The following is a 24463-nucleotide window of genomic DNA, read 5'->3' as shown; positions in this document are numbered from 1 at the left end:
TGATATGCTGAAATGAACATTTAACTTCTGGCTATTAACAGTACATCAGTCATTTTTCTATGGATGTTCATGTTTCCCTAGCTTCCACTGTGAGCAATGCTAATTTGTATCAAACTTTCATACTTTGATGGGAGCTTAAAAATATCAAAGTTATTTATATTTGTACTTATGTATTCAGATTTATTAATTTTAAAATATAGCTTTATTTTTAGTTATGAATGCATTGTTAGTAAATAGCATTGTATTATAAAATTGTTTCATGCTAATATTTTTTCCCTTCAATCTCATGAAACTCCATCAGGCTGAAACATTCTTTGAAAATAGGGAATAAAAGAAGTGAGACTTTAAATGAGCTAAACATTATCATGTTTCTACTATCACAGCTTGCCCATGTATACTTTTGAATGTCAAATAGAGGGAAAGATGCAAAGCTCTATCTTCTATAAAGCTTGGAGTGTGGTTGTGAAAGAGTGTGTAAAGTAGAACCAAGATGATCATAGGTGCATTCTTGGCACATCAGTTTCAGGAAGCTTCATATTTGGAAATGAAGATCTAGAAATTGATTTCCTTAAAACTGTATGCCTTTATCTCCCTTGCAACAATTTTTGTGTACTCTCTGGTGCACCCATAACTTAGCCTGAAGACTGCTAATACGTGATAGGTCCATTCTTTCCCTTCTGATGTGTATGCCAAGTCTGCCAAAAATCAAATATCTAAACGCATGGGGTTCAATTCTAGGTCTTCTATTATGTTCTCTGGTCTATGAATCTATCTCTGCTATTCCACACCTCTTATTTATTATAATGTTTAAATAAGTTTTGTTACCTGAAGTATATAGTCTCTTGATTTTGATTTTCTTTTTCAGGAGTGTCTTGGCTCCTGTTAGCCTTTTGTTATTCTGTATAAATTCTAGATTCAGGATATATATATATATATATATATATATATATATATATATATATACATACACAGAGAGAGAGAGAGAGAGAGAGAGGGATCTCCTATATGTATATATCTATAGAGATGGATAGATAGACAGATAGAGAGATAGATATTCAGGTTATTCATGTATATCTATATCTCCACCACTTCTGAGAGGCAGGTTTCTTTCTCATTTACTCTAAAGCTGCAAATATAAACCTATTGATTCCAGTTTTGTGTGGGAACCTCCAATAAATCTCCTGCCCTGGGTAGTTCTTAGCCCGTGAAGTTATCTCCAGATTTCAATATAAATTCCAGTTGGCTGAATTCATTTCATTTCTGACTTTGAAGAGTCTTGCATTTGAAAATGTATTTCAGTATTTTATTACTGAATTGTAGATTGTAGATATTTTCTCTCAGTTGGCCTTAATACCGTGACTAAAATCTCATACTGCCAAAAAAAGGAAGTGAAAAAAGATTTTCTATCAATATTATTTAAAATATTTTAAAATGTAAATGTAAAATACATTACTAACACAAAGGTATTTTGCAGTGTTTTATAATGTATTTTATGGAAAATTATATCATTTTTTAATGTTTAGCTACTTAAAATGTACATCTTTTCTCAAGATGTCAAGTCCTGCTTTATTCTTTTGGACATAATGTACTATTTGGTGAGTTTATCTTTAAAATAATTTATGCAACATATTAAGCAATTTAAATATTATGTTGAATTTGACAGTGGATCAAGTGAGCTTCCAGGTGTTTCTAGTCTAAGAATTATCTCATATTCCAAGAAATCCTGTATTTTTAAATACTTTTAAACATTTTCAAATTTCCTTAAAAGCATGGGATATGCAATTTAAATTATATTCTTTCATCACCATTTTGATTGGAAAAGCAATAGCTTAGAGGTTATATAACGTGATGGTCATTGGAACCATTAGCTCAGTTTGAATTTTAACTTCACTGTTTCTCAGGTGTGTGACCTGGGACAAGTTACTTCACCACTCTATGCCTTTTCTGTACAATTGAATTATTGTGAAAATCTATTGATTTAATCCTTGCAAAGTGATTAAACCAGTACCCAATCCATTGTAAGTGAAAAATTAATATCTCTTAATACTGATAGCATTTTCTAACACTATTTAGAAAGTAAATGATAGTGTAAAATGTTATTAATGATTTCTCAAAGAAGCGTTTTGTTGCAGAGAGAATGCTGACCTAAGATGACTACAAAAATAATTAGAACTTTTAATATCTCTAAATCAATGACAGTTTTACCAGCTTTATATGCTTTACCTTCACTAAATCTTGGTTTTTTTACATATAAATTTATTTATTTACTTATTTATTTTTATTTTTGGCTGCATTGGGTCTTCGTTGCTGCACGCGGGCTTTCTCTAGTTGTAGTGAGCAGAGGCTACTCTTCGTTGCAGTGCGCGGGCTTCTCATTGCAGTGGCTTCTCTTGTTGCGCAGCACAGGCTCTGGGCGTGCAGGTTTCAGTAGTTGTGGCATGCAGGCTCAGTAGTTGTGGTGCACAGGCTTAGTTGCTCCACGGCATGTGGGATCTTTCCGGTCCAGGGCTCGAACCTGTGTCCCTTGCATTGGCAGGCGGATTCTTGACCACTGCGCAACCAGGGAAGTCCTTTCACTAAATCTTATAAGAACCCACTTTATAGATAAAGAAACTAAGGTTCTGAGAGGGCAGGTTCTCAGGAATCAAGAAAAAATTTGGAAAAAGTAACATTAAATAACTAATTACTAAATGTCAAGCATGTACTGAAAACTTTGCATACATGATCTCATTTAATGTTCATACACCTCTGTTATTCATGTTGGAACTTCAGTATCTCCATTCGTCAGATGAGGAATCTGAGCCTCAGAGAGATAAATTAATTTAGCCAAATGACACAACTGGTAGAGATATTACTCAGGGAGATTTTAAGATTTTGTTAAAAAATATCGTAAAGTTTCTTTGTTGTGGCTAAGCTCTTTGTAAACAATTAAAAAGTGCATCAAAATATTTTTCTTTAGTCCACAGTAAACTTATTAAACTCTGAAGATTTGAATGAAATATTATGTCAAAAATACAGTGCAAATTAAATTTTTATACATCTCACATATATGGCAGAGTTCAAAGGAAAGGGCCAAAGATAATATTATGCGGTGATTAGACTTATTTGTATTCATTTTATGCAGAAAAACATAACTTGATAACAGTTTGATGCTGGAATTTGCATGTAAATTGAAAATTATTTAACAGTGTCCTGCAGTGACCTTACTATACAAATAATAGAAAAGACTAACTAATTCAGAAGTCTGAATCAGATTGCTCAGCACTTCAAAATCTCTTATTCTTCATTAAAACTCATTAATGGTATCAATATCAATGAGGTTCTAGAATCTTATATTTTTAGGAGGCCATATATTTCCTTGAAGTGGTATTGTTTTCCTTTATTACACATATCATTGGTTATGGTTGCAGCACTCCTAAAGTGCGACCAAGATAGGGTAATAATAGATGCAGTTAACAGTTTATATCCTTTTTTAGTGCATGTACTAGAAACCAATTTTACCAATCAAATAAATAGAGGTCATTTTTTCTAAAGATTCTGGGATGGATCAGAGAATTGAAGAAGCAATTGTGTAAGCCATCCTTGAAAAGAATAAGCTCCAAGGACTGAAGTAACAGGGGCTCGTGGGAAGTTGCTCCAGTGAAGTGCCCATTAGACACCTGTTCCCCCCAGAACTGCTCTTTCTGTGTGTCTTGGTACAACATTCAATCCCAAATGCAATAATCCTGTTGGCTTATCTTTAATCAGCTATCTCTCCTTTGATCAATCAGCTATGTAATACCACACTGAGATTCTGGGTGATGAACATTAGCTGGCTCTTTTCTGTTCTTCCTCAGGTCCCACCCCACCCCATTTGGCAAGGAGTCTGTTGAGAGCTAAAAGGACACGCCCACTCAGAACCTATGTTTCCGGTTCTAAATCTCAAATTACTCTGATCATGCAGCTCCAAGCTGGCTTCAGGGGTCTTTCCTCACCTCTCCCCCAGTTCTGTCTTCTCATGGAGGGACTGCACTGCTGGTATGCATACCCTGAGCTGCAAGGTTAGCTACACGATGACTATGGAGATGAAGATGGGACTGTACCCACAGACTGGGGTGTCCACTGCAGATCCTGTGCATGTTAAAGGTGGACCTATTGCCATAGCCTGCGTCATCACCTTGAACCAGGAAGCTCATTCACCTTGTGTTTATTTTGAACATCAGTCTATAACATATTTTATAAGACCCTAACTATTCATGTTTTATATCCACGTGATATATTCTCACACATTAAACACAGATGGTTCATAATCTGCTCTTGGGGGGTATGTACACTTCAGAAATATGTCTCTACATTTCAACACACACTTCCATATTCTCCATCTCATTAAACTAAGTTTTTTGCCTAATTATTTTTATGTATTTTGTATGTAAAAATGTTAGTGTTTTGGTTTTTTCCAGTTATTCCCACATTTTATTTATATAGGATCAATGCTGGTAAATTCTTGGGCTTCATGCAACTCTTGATTTCTTCATTCTAGTGGAAGTATAGATATTGGAGTGGGGCAGCCTATAGCTGAGACATTCTACATGAGTAACTTTTAACTCTTTAATGCCCAACAATTTTTTTTTTTTTTTTTTTTGCGGTACGCGGGCCTCTCACTGTTGTGGCCTCTCCCGTTGCGGAGCACAGGCTCCGGACGTGCAGGCTCAGCGGCCATGGCTCATGGTATCAGCTGCTCCGCGGCACGTGGGATCTTCCCGGACCAGGGCACAAACCCATGTGCCCTGCATCGGCAGGCGGACTCTCAACCACTGAGCCACCAGGGAAGCCCAATGCGCAACAATTTTAATGGAATTTTCATCTTACATTTTAGCTCATAAGAGAAAAGTGCTTTTGGGTGGCTGAAAATAATAATCTTAGATTACTTGTTACAGCATTTTTGTACTTGCATTTATATTTTTAAAAAACAACCAGAGAATTTCTAGTGAATTAACTAAGAAAGTGTCTTTGAGATAGTATTCAAAACCCCTAGAACTTTAGAGTGGAAAGACTTTAGGTAACCAGAGTGTTTGAATGATTTCATTCCAGCTTACTTGGAGGTTTGACACTATGGGAACAGAAATATAGCTCATTGCCTCTCAATTTAATGACTATTCTGTCACTCCATAGTAGGTGTAGGAGAACAAGAAGCAAACACACATGATAATTACTGACTTGGGTAGTAAGATGTGTAAAAATAGTTGTTTTCAATTTGGTCAAAATGAATCAACTATTTATTATAAAATATATTTAAATAAACATGTATCCCTACTATGTATTAATATTTCGAGCAAATCAGCAAGTACTTCCGTATAATTTCTATGCAAAAGTTACCTGAGCAAAGGAAAAAAAATAGTATTTTGAGACAAAAGCTAAATAAGCAATTGCATTTTTCTTCTGTGCCATTTTCTATCAGATATATATGACATTGGTGCTTTGATGTGCACATTTCCCCTTACACCTCATCTCCAGTGGAATGGAGATAAACTTGAGCAAAGTGTGTACTCCCCTCTTAATACAGCAACTAGAAAATTTTAATTAGGTCTAAACAGATGACATATTCCATCCATTATGGGTCTTCTTCAAGCTAGAGTTGGAATCCAGCATGTAGACAGACATCCTTAATAAAGGGCCACTTGTGAATGATGATAACAATTTCCTTGGGTGAGTTTTTTTCTTTCCTTACAATTTTATGTCTCACACCAAAGTCGTCTTCCTCACAAAGAGTATTTATCGTCTCAATACTCCAGGTTCCTGTGCCTCACTTCTCTTTAGATTATCTTTGCTTTGTCTCGTGTCATCACACACCATGGGCCTACTTCTCTGTGTAGAAACCAATAAATTGCATCATTACCTGTGCTTATATAGACTATCAAGCTCACAGTATATATTACATCTCAGAAATTATCTTAGGCAGTGACAGTAGTTATCCTACAGCCTATTTATCCTCTAAACAGTTTTCAAGAGTTGACAGTTTTCTTATAACCATTTTTAACTGTGAAGTTCTATAGGAATGGTTTTGCCCAATATAGTTTAAATTCATTAAATGTAATTCTTAGTCCTTAGTACTCATAGCATGTTTAGAATTCATTTTATGTTTAATTAACCACCTATTCTGATTGTAATGGTAAAGTCCAGGCAATTTTACAAATTTAAACACAGTTCAGCAAATGTTACTTAATCACCAAAAGGTCCCTGGGATCTGTGCTATGTATTAGGGATGTAGTAGTGAGTACAACATAGTTCCTTCCTTTAAGGATTCTTTCCTTTTTTTTTTTCCAGAAGAAACATGTCTAGTTTTCTGTTGTATAGTGGATGAATCCAACAGGAAATATATCAGTGTACTGTATTTCAATACCACGTGCTATAATTGATATTATCCAGAGCACGAGCAGAGCTGGATGGATAAATGGGACTTTGAAAGAGTAACACTTAACTTATGGCTTATGGGATTGCATATTTGAGCAGGATGAGAGGAGGAATGGGGTTTATTGGTTAAGAGTAAAGGCTGGGCTTCCCTGCTGGCGCAGTGGTTGAGGGTCCGCCTACCGATGCAGGGGATCCGGGTTCCTGCCCCGGTCCAGGAAGATCCCACATGCCGCGGAGCGGCTGGGCCCGTGGGCCATGGCCGCTGAGCCTGCGCGTCCGGAGCCTGCGCGTCCGGAGCCTGCGCTCCGCAATGGGAGGGGCCACAGCAGTGAGAGGCCCGCGTACCGCAAAAAAAAAAAAAAAGAGTAAAGGCTGTAGTCAAAGCATGAATTCTGGCTTTGCTATGATGTAGTTGTGTGACCCTCAGTAATTTTAATAAGACAAAAAATTATAGTACCTGCTTCGTGGAGCTGTCTTCGGAATTAAATGAGTTTATATATGTAACGTGCTTAAACAGGATGAGACATGCAATCTAGTCTCCTTAAGAGTCAGAGCCACCATATTCATCAACAGAATCATCCTCATTGTATACCAGTTGTAGTAGGGGAGGCTACAGCTAGATCACAGTTCAAGTTCATTTCTTATTCAGCTTGCAGTAGTTAGCAGGTGAACAGATTAGGGGGACCACTCTTCTCATGCATTTATTCAGGGACCCAGGCAGATCTTTAGTCTCTGACCTTCAAGGTCCACCCTAGTGAACATCACATTGTTCCTATCCAACGGAGAGAGGAAAAGAACATGACGAGCTGTGCGTGGAAGTTTGTGTGGCTTTGCCTGGAAGTGGTGAGTATCACCTCCACTCACACTCCACTGGCTAGAACTCACCCTTGTGGCCCCACCTGGTTGCATATGGTGTTGAGAAGTCAAGTGCCTGGCTGAGCAGCTGCTACCCAGCAACAACTGTCTGCTGTAGAAATTTGAAGGTGTATGTTGTAAACAGCCAGCCATCTCCACCCCACGGATGAGACAGGATGAAGGCATAAAACAAGAGTAAGGACCAAAGTAGGTGAGAAAAGACGTTATGCTTCTGTGGACCATCCACATATGAGCATGGTGAGGTTTAGTGTGAGTCAAGAAGTAGAGAAAAATAAAGTAGGAGGCAAAAAGAGAGAAGAAAGTGCATTTTTTGGTCACGTTTAGTGTGTCTGATATGTTATAGAGAAATCCAGCGTGAAATGTATCCTAAGTGACTAAACTCAGGAAAAGGGACAGATTAGGTTGTAGATATCAGGTCATCAACCCCCCAGATGTCAGGTAAAATCATGACAGTAAATATGATGCCCAAAGAAGAACAAAGGGTCACAGTTTGCTGCATTGGCATTAAAGACCTGGACTGGAAAAAGAACCAAGAGAGAGAAGGAAGGTTAAGCTGTGATGGAGTAGTAGGAATATGGTGGCCAGGAGCTAAAGGAATTGAGGGTCACAGAAAGGAAGACATTTTTGGTATATCAGATGCAGAAGTAAAGTCCAGAATGGAAAGGGTCAACATTTCTTTTAAAATGGTAGTTAGGAAATTACCAGAAAACGAAGCAAGGGTTCTTTTAATGGAGCATTAGGACCTGAAAAGAGATGAGGGATGGATGAGGACTTTTGAATCACTAACCCACTAAAAATGCTTCTTCAAGCGGAAAAGCATACTGGTCATTGTCAAATACATCACTTCTGAATTTTGTTGTTGATTTTGCTTTATTTTCTTATTACTTCCTTTTCCTTCATTGTAAACCTTCTAAAAAGGTTTTTTGTCTAAACCTTTAAATTAATGATTTAGAAAACTAGATATTTACAATATATCCATATCTAAAAAAAGCTAAAGATAAAAATCTGAGTTGCATGTCTGAAAAGAGAGGTTGACATATATAATTTTCTTTCAAACAAGTATAGAATCAGTTTATAAAGTCACCATTTTGCTTAAAAAGCTGAAAAGTTGATCTTTAAGATATTTTCCACTTCATATACACCTTGCCTCTGCGTAGCACAAGTGGATTTGCATTTTTTTATATTTTCCTAAGCACTTGCTATCCTCTAAGACATGGTCCAGTAGCTCTGATAACACTTCGATAATTTTGGCACAAACTGAACTTTGCTGTCACTGAGCTCACGGAGGTTACACATTCAGATGTGTTGCTCTCAGTTGTCTGATATGTGCAGTGACCTTCCTGAAACCTAGCAATCTTTCTAACATAAGGTAGATTTAAACGCTCACCCTGAATAGAAAATATGAAAGGTATTTATTGTTATTTTCTGGACATTTAAAAATCCTGGTCATGAGATATGTAGTCATCAGCAGTGTTGAGATTTCCTTTGATTTGCAAACTTGCCCCGATCCTATTTCTAGAACAAGAGAGCCATCAGGTGAAATAGGCAGTTCATCTGTGAAGGAAGATTTCAGGTGTGTGATCTTTCCCAAAATATTTTTTTCTTGAGCCTATTTTGCCCCCCTTTTTTTTTTTTTTTTTTACCCAAGTGTTATTCTTTAGATAACATTGAGTCTTCCATATTTGCAACATGTGGCCAAACGTACTTGATAAGGAAACTGAAATGAATGGGGTTTTATAAAGGACCTGCTTCTTCTCAGTTGAGTGGTCTGGCCTCTTTTTCTAATTGGCTACATGACAAGCTGAGATGATATGCATTTTGAAAGGTCAGCGCTGAATAAATGTATTAAATATTTATTAACACACCAGTGCAAACTAGGGCTACATTTTGTTGTCCTCTGACAGCAAGCTATTAAATATCTTCCATTACAGCACTAAACAGCCTGTTTTACATATAAGTTTTCACTACCGGATTATAAATTCTTTGATGATAAGAACTATCCACCATGGTGTCTGACAACTGTTCAATATATGTTTCTAGGATGAATAAGTAAAGATACTAAATGGATGATGTCACTAGATTTAAAGGTATAGTACTTTGTATGAGAGAGTGATTACCATTGTTTTCATTTAGAGATTGATAGTAAATGAGTTACCTAAGGCTACAGAGCTTTCATGAGAATGGAGGTTCAGATCAATACATTGGCCACACATATTTTGACTTTCCACTAGCAATCAATGTTTACTGTCCAGTATTACCAGCTTTAACTAGAGGGAAACTTTTACTTAGAATGATAAAACTTTTGAAGCATACCTACAATAAAAGCTATCCAAAGATGATTTATTAACAAGTTAAAACAGATAAATGACAAGGAAAATGTATATATTAACAAACAAAAAGAAACTATGTTTATGAAAAAGTTCCCTCTTCTAGCCCCTACAAATATATCTTTATGTTTCTGTTTCAATGAATGCACTCAAATGTTCATATATGTTTACTTTCATAGGAACACAAGGTAAAGAAAATGATATATGCCAATTTCAGAGGGTTTCTTTTTATAATAAGGAGCATGATTTGGAGAAAATTGTTTTATGGGACTTTCTTGAGATTATTTTTAGAATTCATGATATAAGGTTTTAACAGTTTTTAAATATTAAATTTATATTGAAAATTAGACTACAGAAAAATTAACAAAATCATATCATAGGATGTGCTTTCCACTCACTACAAACATATAAAAATATCTTTAAAAAGCACTTGTTAATACTCCAAACTGAAATTTGAAAAAGAAAAGAAAATATACCAGTTCCAGAACCAAAGAGGGGACTCAAACATAGACCATAGATGAAAGCTAACTTCCCAGGGGCTTAAAGGACTTGGGAACCTGGACATAGAAAATGGTATCTGGAGACTGGAAGTTTTAACCCTATATCAGAATAGGAGAGCTAGACATGTACCCTTGCATAAAGCCTGGTCCTTTCCAGAGAAAGCCCAGAGAAATTTGTTTTCTGTCCAGGAACTTGGAAAAAATTAAAGAAAAATAAATGAACAGAACAGGAGCTACCAGCATGAAACCAAAACCCTAAAACTTGTGCCATACCACACATAGGATAGTACATGCTGTGAGAATGAGAACTCAAAAATAACACATTAATATTAAAATTTCTAGAACCACTGAAACTTCAAGGATAATGCATGTAGCCAGTGTAAATTTATGCTGTTGGGACCACATGCTATTGGGATCATAATACAGAAAAAGGAAAGCATAAAATAAAATAGGCAGGATACTAAATAAAATAATTAAATTTCACTTCCAGAAATTATAACTGAAAATAAATATCAATGGAAAAGTTAAGCAAACAGATTAGAGGCACAGTTGAAGGACAAATCATCAAATAAGCGTGAGCTTACTCACCAAAATGCAACACAGCAAGGTAAAGAGAAAAAAAAATATGAACAGAAATTGAGACATTGAAGATAGAATAAGTGAATCTAACACTTCTAATAGCAGCCGCATAGCACAGGGAGATCAGCTCGGTGCTTTGTGACCACCTAGAGGGGTGGGATAGGGAGGGTGGGAGGGAGATGCAAGAGGGAGGAGATATAGGGATATATGTATACGTATAGCTGATTCACTTTGTCATAAAGCAGAAAGTAACACACCATTGTAAAGCAATTATACTCCAATAAAGATGTTAAAAAAAAAAAAAAAAGAAAGTTCCAGAAATAGAAAACAGAGACTTAGGGAAAGATAGTACTTGAAGAAATAAAATTGATCATTTTCTGTAATTGAAAAATGGCATGACTCCTCAAGTTATCATAGCATAGAAACAATGACACCCCAGTAGCAGGGGGCAACCTAGTACCCAAATTTTGGTTTCCGACAGCATTCTCCAATAAAAGGAACCAGGGGTGCTTGGAGAAATGGCTGATGGCTGATTCTAGGACTGGGCTGGGAAAAATACAAGGTAAGGCTGAAGCAACTTATGGTGTTAGAACAGAAAGCAGTGTGCAAAAAAAAAAAGGCTACATTGATGGTAGCATGTCAAAGGGACATAGAAGCCAACTGAAAGAGCTCCCCTTTGCCAATTTGAGCAATAAAAAAATAAAGTAGCATTGTATTATGACTCAAATTGTAAAATAAATATCCTTGAGTCCATATTGATATAAATTACTAAATAAATATATAAATGGGGGGGAAAAGACCAATCTCCCATATGTAAGAACACTAATTTATGTAGATTCTCTACCCTCAAGGAGGGAAGCATAGATCTCCTCTCCACTATGTGGTCTGCACACAGTGACTTCCTTCCAAAGAAATGTTGTATTTAAAGGGATAGAAAAAAGAAAGTAACTTTAAAGTGGAGAAATATGACAAGAACTACATCAGCCAGGTAGACAAGGTCAACATGAACAGTGACAAGTTGTGTCATAGTACGTGCCCTGGTCATGACGTGATGAAATTAACACTTTACTTCTGTAGTCTTCCTCCCCTACACCCATAATCCTACCTAAATTATAAGGGGGAAAAATCTAATTCTAATAGAAATCCTACAAAATACTTGATCAGTACCGTCCAAATTGTAAAAGTTATCAAAAACAAGGAAAATCTGAGAAACTGTCACAGTGAGGAGAAGCCTAAGGAGACATGACATGGTCATGGTTATTCAGTCTCCTTCAGCCTAAGGAGCCTGAATAACACAGTCTTCAGTGAGGAGGAGTCTGGCCATTGCCATCACGCCTTTTATGTCCTTCCTGTGGTAATATTCTGCATGAGAAATAAAGGTGCCAAAAATGTGTGCACATGTGAAATTTACTGTCTGAAATACCAGAGCATACTGAATATCATCACTTGAAGGAGATGATAAAACAAGTGTGTGTCCACAAATATAATCTGTAGAATGATTATATCTAATTCTATGTAATGAATCCTGTGCACAAAGCTGTTTTAATCCAAATACAAATTTATACGGGCAAGGATTTCTTTACTGTAAATTCTATTTCAAAGGAGAATAATGTGAGTTTTCAATGGACGTCACTTTAACTTTGGGGACAGTGTATTCAAATCCACAGTGGATTAGTCCTATATGTTCCTCGTGCTTTTAGTGGATTAAATATTAGATTCTTATGGCTACCTTATTTTGCAGACATTTTCTTCTTCCTAGGATTTTTCCATTTATCATATTTTAGTTTTAGGTCTTTTGGACTCTGTCAACCTTTATTTTCTAAGCTAAAATAAATATTTAGTCTGTTTCATGTGCCATATTCTGCCAGCAGGTCATCTTCAACTCGCTCTTATGAGCACCAATGCTCTTTCCATTCTCATATCATTAACTATAGTATATGTGAGATTATCTTTCATTTCATATATTTGTTGACCAGGTTAATAGGTACTGCCTTTATCATTTTGGCTAAATGAAGAAATTGAAAATGACTAAACACATGCAAGACATTCTCACTAAAATAATGTTCCTCTTCTCTTTACCATGCTGTTTTTGCTAACAGCAGTCTGATTGACTATATTCTTGTCTTAAAGAAGATCTACTGTCCTTAGAATTGCAGTCTCTTTTTATTTTTAATCCGTGCAACCCATATACCATAGATACTCTGGTTTATGCTCAGTTTATTATAATTCAAAGCATTGACTTGATTCCTCTTCATGTTTTTTCTATTCTATGTTGTTAAGGTAATAAGCCTCATTTAGAGATGGAGTCTATTTCAGTCATTTTTTTTTAAACTAAAGAACCAATTATTTAGATTATAAGTCAAAACCCATATCCTCTGTGGAGTAATTTTATGACTCCACAGCCTATGGCATAGAAAAATAATCTCCAATGCATAGACTTGCATACTAAACAATGTCCACGTAGTTCTCTGGGTTAACTGTAAATTCTCACTAGTGTTAATTAAAATTATGTGGCAAAGCTTCTAAATCACTCAAAGAACACGAGCTTTCATTCTTCACCTTACTGATACCCACGATCTAATAAATATTGGCTGTTCTTTTAGATGCCTTCTCTCAATCTTCGTATTGAGACTACATTTTACTGGTAAATTATTTCTGGAAATTATTGAGGTTTTAGCTATTGTATTATGGGGATGACTACGGAAAGACTCTGGAAATGCACTTTTATGAAATCTGTAGAGTTTTACTATTTTCCTTCATGAAAATACTCCCTAACCTTGAGTAACCTACCCCCACTGCAGACACCCTATCCTGAACCCATACTAATCGATGTAACAAAGGAATTGCTGAGCTTTATTTAATTTGTTGAATTTGATAAAGATAGTTTCAGACCTTTAACGTATATCACTTTGAAGCTATAAAATATTATCATTAGACTTCATGTCAGTTGAAATGATATGCCAACATGTGAATTGCTTTGAAAATTCTATGTCAATTTGCTTTTCTAAGCCCCCTTTAGATGAAACCATTATGCCTTCAGTTATTATAACCAGCATTTATAAAGCACAAATTGTATATTAGGTGCTGTGTTAGGCCCAAGAAAACACAGCAAAAACTCCTGTGTCGAAGGAGCTTAGAGTCTGGGAGGACAGCCAGAAGTGTAAACAGCTCTTATACGAGGTGGTAAGCATTTAATATAGGAATAAAAGTATCCTTAGGCAGCATGAAATAGGGAGTGTCCAACCAGAGGCTTGGATGGCGAAGAGAAAGGCAAGACAAGGGTAGAGAGAGAAGTTGTTTCCTTGAGTCCTAAGGTTGAACAGACCACCAAGACCACAAGAGGGAATGAATGGTCAGTACAGGTAAAGGAAGCAGCATTTGTGAACACGTGGTAAAATGCAGACCAAGTGGCATATTTGTGAAGCCCTCAGTCCTAGGATATAGTTTACCTGCAGGTGCTTAAGAGAAGAGTTGCAGAAAATAAGCCTGGAAAACTAAGCTGGAGGCAAAAACTAAAATATTTTTAATGCCTTGATTGGGAGTTTGGGTTTATGTAATAGACGATGGTCAGCCCTTGACTGGTTAAAATATATTTTGGAAGTACAATCTATGTTACTTGCTGAACAGTTCCAGGTGGGACTGAGAGATGGGGAGTTGTTTACAAGTCTACCTTGGACAACAATTAAAATCTTTAACTTATCTAATAGTGTGGGAACTAAAAGGAGTATTCCAATTTGATGAAAGTATTACCAAATGATGTTTGTGTTTGTTATTTTGTTTTCCCCCCCCCCAGTGGGAGAGACTTCTGAGATTTGCCCAGAAGCCACTGATTTCTTGTGCCACAACAAGAAGTGTATTGCATCCCACCTGGTCTGTGACTATCAACCAGACTGCTCTGATAGGTCTGATGAAGCTCACTGTGGTAAGTGTATTTGTCTGTTCTAATGCTGCCAGTTCAGCACAGATTTTCGCTTTGTTAGCAGAGTAACTTATTGGCATTGATGACTGAGAAGAAATGTTCTTCTCATGCACCAGAGTAGATTTAGAATAGACCATACATTTTTCCAACTTCTCTATGCAAATATTTAAATGGCAGCCCTTCCATCCTTTTTACCCCCAGACTAAAAACTGCAACAAATCTATAGCAAATCATGTTACAAAAATTTCCCATCATGTCATTATATAGAACTGTGTGCAGAGTCAGGGTTAAAATTGTCAGAAACGGAACTAGCAGAGCCTACATTTCTTCATCAGTTCTCATGACTGATTCCATTCCTTTTTCCCCAAAAAATGACTGATTTTATAGATGAGGTGAAAAAAGAACACTTTGAATAAATACTAGTTTAATGATTAATTTTAATAATTACATTGCCCTGGAAAAAGAGGAATACAAGAACCACTTTGGTTTTTTTATTCAAACTTTAATTCAAATGATTTTTAAATTCATGTATAAAGCCAAGTGTGTAATTTCAAAATATGAACACATATTTAAATCCAAAGAATTTTTTTTTCATATATCTTATTGATGAGCATTCATATGGAATCTTGATACCATACAGGCTGCCTGTTGCCGTTAATGTTTGCAGCGTAACAAACTACCCTAAAAGTTAGTGGCCTTAAACAAGTTTCATTTCGCTTGCAATTTTGTGGATCATTCGTTCAGGAAGGAATCGGCTAGGCAGCTTGTCTCTGATCCACATGGCTCAAACTGGTACAGCTGGACCTGGAGGATCACTTCCAAGATGCCTTTATCCCCTACATGTTTGGCACATGTGTACTCTTTGGTTTCTCTGTCTGGATCAACATGGAATCAACCTCCAGGGCAATCCCTGTGGCTTGGGCTATCACAGGTTAGTCAGACATCTTACATGGGATTGACTTTTACCATGTGTCGACTGTAAAAGAATGCACAACCTAAAAGTTAAGAAGTATGTTTTATTGGCAGACTTTCTGAGGACTTAAGCCCAGGAGGCAGCCTCTCAGATCCCTCTGAGGGGCTGCTCCCAAGAGGTAGAGGGGGAGACAGGATATACAGGAGTTTTGGGAGCCCAAACATCAAAAGATTACTGTTAATTAAAGAAAACCAGATAGCTCAAGTTAAGGAATTTAGTGCTTTTCTGTGTTTGGGAAGATGCAAGAGACTGTGTTCAGTGAAGTCATTCCTTTGCTATACACCTTAGCTATCTAGGGCCAGCATCCTGGTTCTTCCCATCCTAAATCCCCTCAGGGTGCACCTTTGCGGGGGTGGGGGGGGGGGTGGGGGGGCGCTGCAGTGGGTGAGTGCTTGCTGGCGGGCATCCTGTTGTTTCTACCCTGAGTTCCCTCAGGGCGCACCATGGGGGGCTGGGAGGGGCGGGCAGTGGCTGACGGCTACAATGTCCTTTGTTCACTGACGTGGCATGCAACATTCTTCATTCACAGAAAGTTCCAAGGGCAAACATTCCAAGAGCCTGAGGAAAAATAGCAAAGAGTTTGTATGACTTAGCCTCAGAAGTTCCAGAATGTCCCTCCTGGCTCTTCCTAATGGTTATTCAAATAACAAAGTCTAGCCTAGATTCAAATAGAGGAAGGGAATAGACTCCATTTCTCAGCGGGAAAATATCACACATGCACAGGGAAGGCTTACTACACAAGGCACGTTTAAGTGTTTATTTTTAGCTCAGTGTTATTTTTATTCCTCGGGATGTTTACTTCTGAAGTGTTCGTTTCTCTTTCTTGCATTCGCTATTTTTTTTAATTGTGGTAAAGTATACATAAAATATACATAACATAAAATTTACTATTCTAACCTTTTTAACTGTACAGCTCAGTGGCATTAAGTATATTGGCATCGTGCAGCCAACACCACAGCTTCACACTTTTGCCAGCTTGCCTAAGTGTCGACGGAAAGGTTTTTCCCTTAGAGGGCGTCCAGAACCCATATCCAGAACTTTTTTTATCTTGAAAAATTGAAACTCTGTACCAATTAAACAATAACCCTCTATTCTCCCCACCCCCAGCCCCTGACAACCACCATTCTACTTTCTGTTTCTATGCATTTGACAACTCTAGGTGCCTCATGTAAGTGGAATCACAGTGTTTGTCTTTTTGTGACTAGCTTATTTTACTTAGCATGTTATCCTCAACATTCATCCCATCTTTTAATTTTAAGTCAAGCAAAGAAGAAAGTGAAAATGATTGTCACTTTTTTAAACTGTATTTTGAATACTACAGTATTGTAATCTTAATTTCACAAAATATTTCCTTTATAATATATATATTCTCAAATGAAATTTATAATACATTAAATAATACTTTCTAGTGTTATTTCTAACTTCTTTTAAGTGCACCAAAAATATATATTTTTTTTATATTGACTATTAGGAATTGATTTCGATGGAGTTCTAAAACAATGCTCTGAAGCATTTTGAAACCACCATTTTCCCCACAAGACATAACAAATAGAGCATTTAATAATCACCAGCAAAACATTAAAAACTTGGCCAGATTTATGAAGGCTCTAAAGAAAAAATAATTTGAATATGATGGCATTGACATACATAATCCAGTGGGGTGAGAAGGACAGCTATCACATGCATATAGAAAACTTATTACAGACAGTAAATATCTTCCTCTCATGTAAAAATGTACATATATTGAAAAGTTTATATAAAAATTATACTCTTGTGTTTATTCCTATTCCTAGTAGGGCTAGGAACAACTTTCTAAACATTGGGTATATAAAAATGAACAAGACATTGTGTTAGGCTTCAGAAATTCACTTTCTACTGTGGAAAGAAAACACCTACAGGGAAAAATGCATTAAATATAATGTTCTTTGCTTTTTGAAAAGGTAGTTAGTAAATGAAAACATTCCTGATTATTTTTTAAGTGTAACAAGTGCTATCAGGAATAAGGTTATCACAGCTTATGTGGGGAGTACATATGAAGAAAAATATGTGTGTGTGTATGTACATCTGTATATGAAATATAAAAATAGACCTAAAAACATCAGAAAGAGTTACAGGTGTTTTGGTTTTTCAAATGTGAATGCTGCCCATGTTCTTTTTGCTTCACTCATTTTTCTTCTCAGAGTACCTTATATGATTCTTATTTTTTTCCCACAGCTATTTGAGGTATTGATATAAAACACACAAAGGCAGTTTTGATTATCAGAAACTGAAGTCAGTTACATATCCATGTCTGTTAGTGTTACCCATGACTCTGATGGACAACTGCAAGAAGTATTTGAATTTATTAAAATAAAAGCAATATGTTGACAAATGAAATAGTCACTTTTCTTAAAACTTCTTCATAGATTTTGTTCACCTCCAAAAGGAACATTGCACAGCACACAGAGATATACAGGTGACTTATTGATGCTGCAAATTGACTCCATCAATATTTTATATGATGGTCTTTGGGAAATATTGGAGGCATCAGGGCTGGATTCCTGCAGGCAGAGAATCTATCGTGGATAATGGAATAAATTACAACATTTTCAAAGTCACCTTTGGAGAAATATAAGGAAACAATTGACCTTTGGGTTATTAAACTGAAGTCTTCATTTTGACTTTGGCCATCATTTGTTGGGCAATTATTTAAATTTTCAGAGGCTCAATTTCCTTATCTATATAGTACATATAATAACATACAGAGTGCTTTGAGAATTAAATGAAATAATGTAAAGAATATATTTGTTCAGTCTTTCAGGATTAATGTTAGCTTCTTCCATGCCATTATTTTTATATTCTCTTGAAATTTGTCAGTCATTGTGAATGCCTTATTTACATGTCCTTTATACTTATCAGACAATAAATGCAGCTATTCCTCGTGACTAAATTCTTACCTTAGGTTATGAGCAAAGATAAAATCTTCTTTTGCATTGCTACCTCTTGTTGCAAAAATGCATGGTTGGTAACAAATAAGATCAATTCTTTTTAAAAGAAACAGTTAAGTTAGAAAATATGCTCTTTTTTTCATGGAGGAAATTATTACCTAAAACACGTAGTAAGCGTGCCTTGTATTCTAGGCTAGGGCTGCGCAGAATGGGATGGATACTTTCTCTCTTGCATCTTACAGTGATAAACATCATTAGTCAGTCATGTCACTCTTCCCCACTGTACCCAGATTCTCCAAAATCCTTCTCAGTGCAGCTTTCCAAAAAGGCATTTCACAGTGAGGAGAAACTGTTTAATACTTCTATGTTATATATCATGGTATGGCAAAATAAGGTTGCTATGTGGATGTGAGAATTAAAAATAATTAATTATGGAGCCATCTCTTTAATATACTGAGTTGATTAATATTTATACTGACCTACAACAATATGGCTAAATATTGTACCAGTGGAAAAGTGCCAGTCGTTTAAAACAATGTTAGTAATACTTTGAATCCGTTCAAGGGATCATAATAAAGATCACAATTTGGAAAATATTTTTTCTAAAGCAATAGCCATTTTGAAAATATTGATACATATTAATCATCAAGAAATATTAATATTACAAAGTCTTCATATCATCTATCATTCAGTAATTAGTATGGAATCACAGCTTATATAATGCAGTTCAATAATAATACCTGATCACATGGAAATGTTTACAGTAGCTCAATAGTAAACAACAATTAAGGTGGCAGTGCAAAATAAAGAAGTAATAAGTTGCCAAACAAATAGTAATAACTATGATTACTGTTATAAAAGACACACACAGACCCTGAGAACTGACATGATCTGGAAAGAGAAAGATAGTACAGAAGTTGGACGTTCAAGAAAGAGTATTATTTGCTAGATGGAATGGAGAAGGTACATTAATTAATACACTTGTAACAGAAATTCCAACCTTGACAGGTGTAGACATCATAGCAGTCCCTGCTTGTTGCCTATCCATTTCTTTTTGTTCCTTAGAAACAGAACTGCAGTTTTATCCAGGGCAACATTATGACCAGCCACAGGTACCATCTCCTCCAAACTTCTTTGTAGCCGCCTGTGAGCACTCGCCCGCCAGTGAGATATATGTGGGAATTTGGGGAAGGTATCCCTTTCAAAAAGAAAAAGCACCAGAATAGGAAAACGCTTTTTTCTTCTTTCCTCTTCCCACTCCTTTCAATGCCTTGAATATTTGAATTTTTCAACGCTGGAAGGTGCAGCATCATCTTGCAACCATGAATGAGCATGAGGATGGCAAGATGACAGAAAGGAAAGATGGAAAATATGTGCTTCACAACTACACATTTGAACCACAGTCACAGTGCCAACCTTAAACTTCCTGACATATTGTTAATTGAGATAAATGAATAGTAGCTGTTTAAGCTACTATTATTTGGGTTTTCAGTTACTTGAAACTAAATGCATCTCTAAGTGATACAGACAATAAGGAAAATGTATTATCTCAAATAGCAAGAAGTCCAAAAGCAAGGGAGCTCTAGAGTTGGTTAATTTAGTAACTTTGGTCATCAAACATATAGAAGTATATGCCCTCCTTCATTTTTTATGTTCTGCCATCTTCAGATAATGGATTTTCTTATAAAGTCAGCTCACCATAGAATCTCTTTAGTCCCAAGCATCGCATCTTTGCAATGATATCCTGAGAAAGGACAAATAGGTTTTCTTCCTTTTGATTTATTTTTAAGAATAAAGAAACCTTTTCCTAGGTGTCTTTTCCCTAGTAAGTCTCATTGTCTAGAAAAGCATCCCAAGACTATCTTAAACCACTCAAGACAAGGGAAGTTTGAACATCGCATCATGGTTGCTTAGATAAACTATGAGCTGCCTCTGGTGTTACAGGGGGCCGTTTCACTCTTCAAACAAATATCTGAGTGAAAGAAGGTGAATTCCTAGATAAAACTGCAGTTCTGTCCTGAACAAGAGAGGGAAGGAAGGACTGACAAATGAGCATCGAATTGCTAGAGAACATGTGCAAAAAAAGAGAGAGAGAGAAGTACTTCAACATAAAAGTTGAAAAAAGTCAGTTTTATTCAAAAGAAATTTTTCTGAAAGATTTCATTGAAGTAGAGGCAGTTTTGGAGACAAGACAGATTTCAGGCTAAAAAAGCATTGCATCAACAGAAACGTTATTGTATTCAAGGCTAGAGGTTTTGAGGGCATTTTCAAATAATATGAACACCTGAATATTTCGAGCAAGGGAAATAACATGAGAGCAGTCTTGAAGATTAATAATGTGGTTTGGGTGTATAAGGTTGATAGGATGAAGGCTACACTAAAGAAAGAAGCTCTTAACATAAACCAGGGGCTTGAACCAATGGAGCTGGAACAGGAACTATGGAGCTGCAAAGAAAGGAATGAACTAAACAAGTTCTCGAAGGGAGAATCTATAGGTGTTGGTGATAGATTAGATATGGAAATAAATAATGCAGAATCAAAGATAACTTCATAGTTTGAATCTTTAGAAAGAGAGAGAAGATTCATGCTATGAAATTAATCAATAATCTCAGAGAGAAGAACCCATTTGGAGGGATAAATGATGAGTTCATTTCAGGCTTGTTGGTTTTGAGATGATAATTGCATATTCCAAGTGGAATGTTCAACAAACATTTGTAGATAAACACCTGCATTTCATTGTAGCTGTAGATTTGTAGGTCATCTGTACAAAAGTATGAAAGGCTATGGGAAAGAATGAGTGAAGATACATAGAGTGAGACTTTTTTTTAATTATGTAATTTTTTAACAGGAGGGGCACCCCAACTAACTCTGCAATATAAGAAAGGAATTAATAGAGAATGTGTGATTGAAAGATGTGGAAAAGTTGTATAACTTTGAAATAAATGCAGCTGTGGAATGCTAATAACAGTGTTTGGTAAGCAGTTGAGATCATAAACCAAGGTTAACCCTCAAAAAGGGAAAAGTAAAAGTGATATAATTTGAGTTAGAGAGGCTGAAATGTAAGAGAATGAATCCTGATTGTGTAGATATCTTTAGAGTCAATGGTAAAGTCATATATTAAATACGGCGGAAGAGGAAGGACAAGAGTGGTCACAGAGAATAGAAGAAGAATAATTACTGTAGGGGCTATGTGCCTGGGAGTCAGTTATACAGAAATACTGTAGAACCTGTGTGTGACATCATTCTAACAAACACACAATGGCTGTCTTGTTTGTAACATTGGAAGATTCCACATGTTTGCGGTTGTGTTAACTAAACACCTGGAGAACCACTTTCCTCACTTTTATCCATATTATATAAGCATGGTATAAACCTGTGTATAAGCATGGCATAAAAAGGATATACAGAGCCCATAAATAAGTATATAAAAACCAATGGAGCATAAGTCATGTAGAATGAATGAAAGAAATGTATATAATTAAAAACGATTCTAGTTTTTAGGGATAAGATGCAATCATGCCAGAGAAGTAAAATGCTGAGATTTTATGAAAATACTCTTAGAGATCCAGAAAATTTTCTATAAAAATATTAAAGCTTTGTTTTGCCAAATGTTTGGCATCCATTTTAACAGCAAGTTTTTCCTTGCTGACAAAGTTTCTATATATGCTAATAATAGTTTTATGTTAAGAAAAAGTTATGAACAAGAAACCATCTGGAGAAGAAACGTTAAAAATAATACAAACTTCATCTTTCTAAAAAAAAAAAGTCAATGACAATCTCAGTCGATTCATACTGATTAAACCATCCAATAATTCATTCTGTCTCTGTAACACAGTTTTTACAGTGAATGCTCGAAAATAATAACTGCTATGCAAAAAGAAAATTAAAGAAAAATGAAGGCAGTATCAGGGTATTATGAAGGCACTTTTCACAGATGACTAGGTCGTAGACAATCAGTTATCTAGTAATTTTTCTCATTGTGAACAACTTAGTTTTTTAATGAGTTATGAATCAATACTTTTAGAAGAGAACTTCTTTCATTATTTAGTGAGAAATAATTTAGTGACTGGCTCTGAAATGTTGTACGTGGGTGATGGGTGTGGAATGCTGAGAGGGTTTGCATTCCATATGGTTTACTACTTCTACCAAAGGCACCTTTTCTCTAGTTAAATGATTTTTCCTCTGTAATGGTCGATGCTGTTCAAACACCAGAGTGGACAGAGGGAAGGAGTTAAACAGCCAGACAACTGGAGATACTGATTTATTTGACCTGAATAATCTATATTATCATAATGTTTTGTACATTGTTCATGTGTAGATACAGTTTTATCTATCATCTAAAACGTCATTAGTCAATCCATGTAAATCCTTAATGGCTAAATGACAGTATTCATGCACTGCTTCTAGACCCTGTGATAAAAAAAGTTTCGGTGTACAACTGATATTTCCAATGAGTGCAAATACCCTGGTTCTTTAAATTTTTAAATAAACAGTATGCAAATACTAATTTTAAATCATCGCAAATGTAGTATAATATCAAGTGTGACATACATTTCTACAACATTCCATTAATATTTTTGTTTCCTTAGGCCAGTATACAAGCACAACAGGAAGCTGCAATTTTGAAATAACTTCAGGAAGCTGGACCACAGCTTGCAGTCTTACTCAAGACTCTCAAGATGACTTGGATTGGGCCATTGGCAGCAGAATTCCTACTGAAGCATTGAGTCCAGACCTTGATCACACACCAGGTAAATGCAGTAGAGATAGGCCACGTAGTCCACTGGGCTGGAAATTTGCTTTAACTATTTGAGTGAATGTCAGAGCACCTTCCTTATGTCTTTGTGGGGGTAGAGCTCAATAGCCTTTATGAAAAGAGAGTTAGTTCCTTCCATTTAACCCCTGAATTATTTAATAGACCTAGAACTGATATTGCCACGCAAGGAAATCAATGACTCTATTTAAGGGACTCACAGATTTTATTTACCCTACCCTAAAGGTGGCCTTAAAGTCCCCAATTGGGGCAGGGACAAGTAGGGAACATTCAGATTAATGCATGCAGTAGGCAAAGGTATATAGTTGGCATGCTGCCACGATGATCGCTAGCCTGCCACCGATTTCATTCCAGACCCTCTGAAGTACAGGGGCAGAGATTTAAAAGGTAAGTGGTGATAAAAAGAATGAGCATCAGCAAACTGAACAAGTTTTGCTTCCTGCCTGTGACATGAGATCAATGTAATCTTAAATGGTTTTCCAATTAATAGAGTCAGAGCAGAAGGAAGCTTGTATTCTTGTTTACTTTTACCCTGAAATCTTGCCTGATACTCAACACTTTTCTTAGGAATCTAACTTTCTTAGGAATTAAAAATAACTTTTTTCAGTGATAACTTTTCTTAGGGACAAAACTTTTCTCAGGGATAAAATATCATGATGTTCAATTACAGCATGGATGTTCATTCTTATTTTAAAGCTGTTTCCTAATTCAGCTTCAGATTGAATATTTCTATTCCTTTCGACCTGTCAAGTTGTATTTTTTCTGCCTTTCATCAAGTTTTTTTCCCTTAAAAAAAAATGAGATTAGTATACACCATGTTATAGGTTAATGGAACAGGACAGAGAATCAAGACACTTAGGTAAGTAATTAGGAGGATTTAGTATACAACAAAGGCCAATTCAGTGGGAAGACGTTGTATTATTTAATATGATGCTGGCATAGCTGGTTGTCCACCTGGAAGGAAATGAAATTAAATTCCAGTTTTTCTTCTATATATTTCATATACAACATATATTCCAGATGGATTAAAGATGTAGATCTAACATTAAAATAATAAAACTCTTACCAAGAAAACATAGGGTAAACTATGTATAATTTAAAGGCAGTATCAAACTTCCAAAAGCCCAGATGTAAAATTATAGCTATGATCTAAATATTTCATAAACAAAATCAACAGGCATATAATAGATTTGAAGTT

The 24463-nt window shown here is 36.0% G+C and overlaps 1 protein-coding gene across 1 annotated transcript in view; it reads left to right on the top strand.

The window, feature by feature from the left end:
* Positions 1 to 24463, top strand: part of MALRD1 (MAM and LDL receptor class A domain containing 1) — a 579678-nt gene that overhangs the window by 384074 nt on the left and 171141 nt on the right. The window contains exons 30-31 of the mRNA XM_029239293.1: positions 14466 to 14594; positions 23081 to 23242. Coding sequence (XP_029095126.1) covers positions 14466 to 14594; positions 23081 to 23242 — 291 coding nt within the window. The remainder of the gene's footprint in view (positions 1 to 14465; positions 14595 to 23080; positions 23243 to 24463) is intronic.

This window comes from Monodon monoceros, unplaced genomic scaffold (genome assembly GCF_005190385.1).
Source record: "Monodon monoceros isolate NGI ecotype Baffin Bay Population unplaced genomic scaffold, NGI_Narwhal_1 Super_Scaffold_21, whole genome shotgun sequence".
Taxonomy (NCBI): domain Eukaryota; kingdom Metazoa; phylum Chordata; class Mammalia; order Artiodactyla; family Monodontidae; genus Monodon; species Monodon monoceros.
Note: the sequence above shows the minus strand (reverse complement) of the source record. Positions and strands in the feature narration are given on the sequence as shown.